We start from the raw sequence: 6160 nt of genomic DNA, 5'->3' as shown, positions 1-6160 counted from the left end.
ACCGCTGGTCTGACTAGACTGGGTTTAGCTGTGCTCTTAGGTAATGTGTTTCTTTGTTCTACACGTATGTACACATTGTTTTTTTTCTTTAAATTACACTATATACCTCCTTTTGATCAGTTAACTACAGAGGATCCACAGGGTTTGGACAAGACGGCATATTGTCCCTGATTGGTCAAATTGGACACCAGGATGTCAAAGACGTGCAGGTGTGGACTGCAACGAGATCTGACTTTAAAATAAAGACAAAAAAAAAGTTTACTGCCAAAAGTAAAAAAACAAATGATGAATAATTGTTTTTTTCATTTTTGTAGCGAGCTGTAGTTACTGCACTGAACAGTGACCCCGCACTTGACCCTAAACGCCTGGCTGTGATTGGTGGTTCTCACGGGGGCTTTCTGTCCTGTCATCTGATTGGTCAGTACCCTGACTTCTACAGAGCATGTGCGGTCAGGAACCCTGTCATTAATGCTGCTACTTTACTGGGAACCAGTGACATAGTTGACTGGTGAGTGTGTAGTCACGGTGTTTCACAGTAAAACCACGTCTTATCCTGATGATTGTTTTTCTTCTCTCTGTCTGCAGGCGTTACACCAGTGTTGGGCTGCACTTCTCATATGACCACATCCCCACAGCTGACGACCTGGCTGTTATGTTAGAGAAGTCACCCATCAGACATGCTGCCCAGGTCAGACACATCCACACTATAATGCAGTGTTTATCAACCTTGGGGTTGCGATCCCATGTGGGGTCACCTAGAATTCAAATGCGGTCACTTGTTTAAAGGTTCAGAGTCACTGCTGTGTTGAAGACCAGTTTTCCGTCACTTACCAAGTCTATGGAATATTGGGGTAGCAACAGATTGGAAGGACTAATGCCAGGCCAATATATGGCCTAACTTTTCAGTAAAGAATATACAGATTCCTTCTGCCTGCTCTGCTCACATTTTGTCAAATTCCAGTATCATGTGTAGCTTTATGTATGTGAAATACAGTATAAAAACTCTCTGTAAGAAACTACATTTGTGAAGTGAATAAGTGTGGAGTTAAAACAAATGACTGTTGCACATGTCATTGCTCAAGATTAAAACTAACCTGAAGTTTTGGGCTATTTTTCTTATTTATTTACTTTACATAAGAACATCAAGCTGTAACATCACACTCAGTTTGATCAGTTGGTTTACGTGTGTTTTGTTTGTACGGCAGATCAAGGCTCCAGTGCTGCTGATGCTGGGAGGCAGAGACAGACGAGTGTCTCCTCACCAAGGTCTGGAGCTTTATAAAGTACTGAAGAGCAGAGCGTCACCCGTCAGGTACAGCAAGTGCAGTGGTATCCAAAAAAACTTGGTCTTTTGTTTCAATTGTTTCAAGTATTGTCTATTGTACACATTGTGTTTGACTCTAACCTTTTGCAGGTTGTTGTGGTTTGCTGAAGACGGACATTCTCTGTCCAGAGTGGACACGCAGGTCAACTGCTTCCTAAACACAGTGCTGTGGTTGTACCAGCATCTCTGAACACGCACTCACACACAAACATTACCAATAAACACATTTTGTACAATAAAAATACAAATTAAAAAAAATTGTAGTTTTGCCATTATATTATACATAATCTGAGTAACTGCATAGCCCACATTGAGAATTCAGTCTTAGACATAGATCTAGCAAATTTTTAGTTGGTATCAGACTCACTGGAACCAATAGGTGTAATCTTCGGAGTGTCCAGTAGATGGCCGCCTCTTTCTTTCAAAACATTTGTCTTTTCTTTCAAGAGTTCTTGATCGTTCCCCCCACAGATTCCTACTTGTTTAATCAGCATGAATAAAAGACGAAACCTAGACAAAGCATCGGTTCAGATCTTCTTTAGATTTAGCCAAATAATTCATCCGTTAAAAATACATTTGAAAATATTAGTAGTAGTTTCTTTTAAAAAAATCAGTTAAATAATAAATCAAATTTTGCCCTTTTTTGTTCTTTTTGAACCTATTGACTATTTTTGTTACATTGTGGGTACTTTGTTGCTAGTATTTTATAACCTTATATTTTTCTCATCATTACTTACGGTTTCTAACGTTAATATACCACTTATGTAGTTAGTCAGTAAAAGTATATATCTGTATATTTATATAACTGTTACTGTAATGCTACACATGCATTTGTAAAAACATCATCTTTTGGCCACACACAATAAGAATAAAAGACATTCCATCACTCAGCCAGGGGATGTTTTTAGTTGAGAGACTGAGGTAAGTCCAGTGTAATGTATGTCTTTGTAAAACCTGAGAAAGCCGTAGTTAAAGAGAAAGGTTTACATGCTTAACAAATGACCTCTGTGGGTTCCAAAACATTAGAAATCCAAACTGGATACTTCAATTCATAGACTACGTGGAAAATCAAAGTTGCTTCGCCTTTAAACGCTCTTAGACCGACATTAGATGTTTATATTTTCTTTAGTCTCTTTTTTTCTTCATAAAACCAAATATGATGAAATCTGTGTGCAGCAACAGAAAGAGGTCACAGAAGCAGATGAAAACAAAGTCTTGGTTTGATGGTGACTATTTTCACACTTCATTGTGGCCCTAAAAAAAAGTCCCTTCATTTTCATGTACCAGACAACAAAAGTGGACATTAGCACCAATGCATGTAACAGAGGCAGAAATTGAAAGGTTAAGTCACTGAGATGAGACGCTCAGATTGTTTGATAGCTTCCAGAAGTTTCCTCTCCGCTGTCTCACCCTGGTGTCCCAGACACAGCGTCGGTGTTAATTGTCCTCTCCACCAACACTGCTCCGTGACTGTGGCCTTGACTGCAGCTGCCGCCTGGTGAAGTCACTGGGTGAGGTCACCAGTTTTGGAGTCGGTGAGGGAGGAGGAGAGGATGGAGATTGTGCTGATGAGGAAGTGACAGATGAAGAAAAGAGGAGTAAAGACTGAGGCATCTGGGTGATTTCAGCCAATGAATGAGCCAAATAGATGGAGAAGTTCATGGCGCCCCACTGTGGCATCCTGGTGTGGGCTGGGAGACAGAGATGAGGCATTGTTTGAAAGCTGAGAAAGGGAAAGACTCACGCTCATGCTGAGTGTATGTAGGAGGTGGACAGACAAAGGGAGGAAAGAGAGCTTCGTCTTCACACAATAGAGGACAAAAGAGTCTTTTAAGCAGCTGAGAAAGTAGAACAGAATGTGACATTTTGTCCTGCGGTTGTTGCAGTAATACATGCCAGCGTACTTCAGTTATATAGACTGTATAATTCAACAGAAGTAGCCATCCAGTAATCTAAAGGTTTGAGTTGTGAGAATCCAATAGGCCAGTGATGGTTTAAAGATATCACAAAATGAATCCTCTACCAAGCTTCTATTGGATGATCCAGTTGTCAATCAAAATCTTTTCTCCACCTGCCTATATATGTTATTTATTTATTGTTTGGATTGTGTCAAAACTGAAAATTTAAATATGCTGTAATGCTCCATTTAAGACTGTATCATTCAGTGATCCAACCACTGTGCACTAGTGCACCATCAGCAAATTAAATGTCCCTTAATAAGGCTGAATAGAATTATCTAATTACTGCAAATAACAATGCCTGTTTGACAATGCCTCACTGACAGGCAGAACAATTAAATACTCTTCCACTAGGTGGCAGCAGATGGCTATAAAAATTAAAGAAAGCTAGCGTCTTGTTGAAGAAGATCTTCATGTATCTTTCTTCAATTCCTGAGAGGACATTAGTGTTGTGTTCGTAGTAAATATATGATTGTACTATAGTTCATAACATAAACTGTTTTGGACTTTTTGTTTGCTGAGATAAAATGGACTGTTAGCCTCTACAGTTAGACCTAACAATTGGGACTTTACGCTTTCCTTAAAACTGTCTTCCCCAGCTGAGAAAACCAGCTGAGTGCTGCAGCTTTCCTTACACTTGAAGCTTTATAAAAGCTTTGTTAAGGCCACTCAATGGCAAGTGATTGACTCCAGTCATAAAATTTATGTAATATATGACTGTGAAATGCTTGACAAAAAAATGGCTCCCAAAATAGACTTCATGACCCGTTTTTATAGACAAAAAGAACTATAGAGTGATTCTTTACATCTACCCTTGAAACTGTGGTGGGTTTGGCTGCCTGTCTGTGGCTGGGAAACAAGCCCCTGTGCCTAAACAGGTCCAGAGTGACCCGTATGTGTACTTTTACTCCTGTACAGTTGATGGCTGAAGCCTGGGTTCAATCCTTGGTGACATGTAGGTCCACTGTGTGCTGTTTATGCCTTGGATCTCATAAAACTGTGGTGTTGGGGCCGTTCAGTCACTGTCTTTGGGGTTGAACGTTCAGTGTATTAAAAGAACCTGCAGAAGGTATTAAAGAATGGCTGGAATTGGATTTAGATGGGATTTTCTATCCTGTGACTCGTTTTATGGTTTTCTATGGTTGTTCACACTTTATAACTGCAATTTCTCCAGAGCCCTCCAGTCAGTGCCTTCACCTGTGGACTCTGGTTGTGTTCCAGGATGTAATTGTGCCACAATGTGTGTGAATGAGAGCCTGGCTGTTTACAGTTGGACTTCACATTAACCTCACTCCATCCTCCCTCCTCCCTCAGTCTACTAACTCTCTTCCTGCCCGTGGTCTGTTATTGCCTTTGTCTCTTTGTCTATAAAAGAAAACAATTTCTGGGCTTCAGCGCTGGTTCACAGCCCCCTGAACACCGGCTGTGACTGGAGGAAACAGCCCTTTACCATCTCTGTTTCACTCAGCTTTTGACTTTTGAAGACTGTTTGAACAGTGAAGGCTCTCACCCAGAGAGAGAGAGAGAGAGAGAGACAGAGACAGTGTGTGTGTGTGTGTGTGCTCCACTGCTTTGTCAGCAGTATATCCACAACGACCTTTAGAGTTTCTCTATATTTTCTCTCTCTCTCTCTCTCTCCCTCTCTCTCATCCTCTCTCTTTGTTCCGCCCTTGTCCTTTTTTTTCGGTTTCTTTCACCATGTGTTTGGTAAATTCTGGTGCATCACCACAGATTTGTTGGTTTGTTGTCGTGTTTCACAACACAACACAGCTGCTGGGGACTGGAGTCTGTAGTAGGTGCATCTGTTGTCAAACAGAGTGAGGAAGCTGTGGTTTGTTAGTAGCTGAGAGATCTAAAGATACCCTTTGTAACTTTGTAAGACTTCAGAGATCTAAAGATACCCTTTGTAACTTCTAAAGTTCACAAGGTCACCACTAAACCCTGATTTTTTCATTCAATTATTAAGAAGAAAGAAGGTAGTAACACCTAAACAGAAATGTTAACCTTTCCATGACCTCTTATAATAGAACACCTTTTTACAGTTACACAAATGTTCATAACAATTTGTTTCATGCATTTATGTCATCTTGATATTTTATCAATCTTCCCACGAACACACTGGCATGTAGACTAGTGGCCTATTAATGAACTCTTTTTAATCTTTACCTTTTGCTGTACAGCACGTACTGACCTGTGGTTGACCCACAACATCCTTTTACTGTGATAGGATGTATATCAGCTTAGCATTACTCAAAGAAAAGGTAAAAAAAATGAAAGTAACACAATCAAACATCACCACACACTCAAAATATAATTGAATATAGACAGTTTATATACTGTATATATATTTAATTTATTTTACAAAAACAACAAAATAATCTATTTTGTTTCCAATAGGACGAAACAATACAAAAGTGAAGAAAAAACAAAACTGCACAGGCTTCTTATATAAAGTAAACAACAATGATACCATAATTATCATTATTTTTTATTGAACTTCTCTTTAAATTTTGAACTCACTCTTTGGCAACATCTCAGTGTTTGGCAACAACTCACTGATAAGAACAAATCTGTAAGAACAATACTGACCTATGACCTGTAATAAACACAATAATCTGGGATAATGGGAGGCCAACTATTTCTAAAACATTTCGATCAGCTAAGATATCATAATTAAAAACCAATGCGTGTGTAAACATAGGCTCTAAACTGTTGACTGTCCTGTGAATCCAGCAGTTCGTGGGAACTCCATGATCTGAACTCCATCATCTCACACAAATCCTCTTTCATTGCTTCTTCTTTATGCCTTTGGCTCAACTCCATCCTTCTTTTGTCATATGTATCTGTCTCTCAGTTCCCATGCTGTGCACTAAGATAC

General features: G+C 39.5%; 1 protein-coding gene across 1 annotated transcript in view; it reads left to right on the top strand.

Moving 5' to 3' along the window:
• zgc:136971 (S9 family peptidase) overlaps positions 1-2214 on the top strand; it is a 7529-nt gene extending 5315 nt beyond the window's left edge. Inside the window, 6 exon segments of the mRNA XM_025059258.1 lie at positions 1-40; positions 121-209; positions 315-508; positions 586-688; positions 1206-1312; positions 1415-2214. The exon segment at positions 1-40 is cut by the window's left edge and continues 9 nt beyond it. Coding sequence (XP_024915026.1) covers positions 1-40; positions 121-209; positions 315-508; positions 586-688; positions 1206-1312; positions 1415-1514 — 633 coding nt within the window. The 3' untranslated portion in view covers positions 1515-2214.
• Positions 2215-6160: the final 3946 nt, after the last annotated feature.

The sequence above is a fragment of the Cynoglossus semilaevis genome, chromosome 10, assembly GCF_000523025.1.
Source record: "Cynoglossus semilaevis isolate Cse_v1.0 chromosome 10, Cse_v1.0, whole genome shotgun sequence".
Lineage (NCBI taxonomy): Eukaryota > Metazoa > Chordata > Actinopteri > Pleuronectiformes > Cynoglossidae > Cynoglossus > Cynoglossus semilaevis.
Note: the sequence above shows the minus strand (reverse complement) of the source record. Positions and strands in the feature narration are given on the sequence as shown.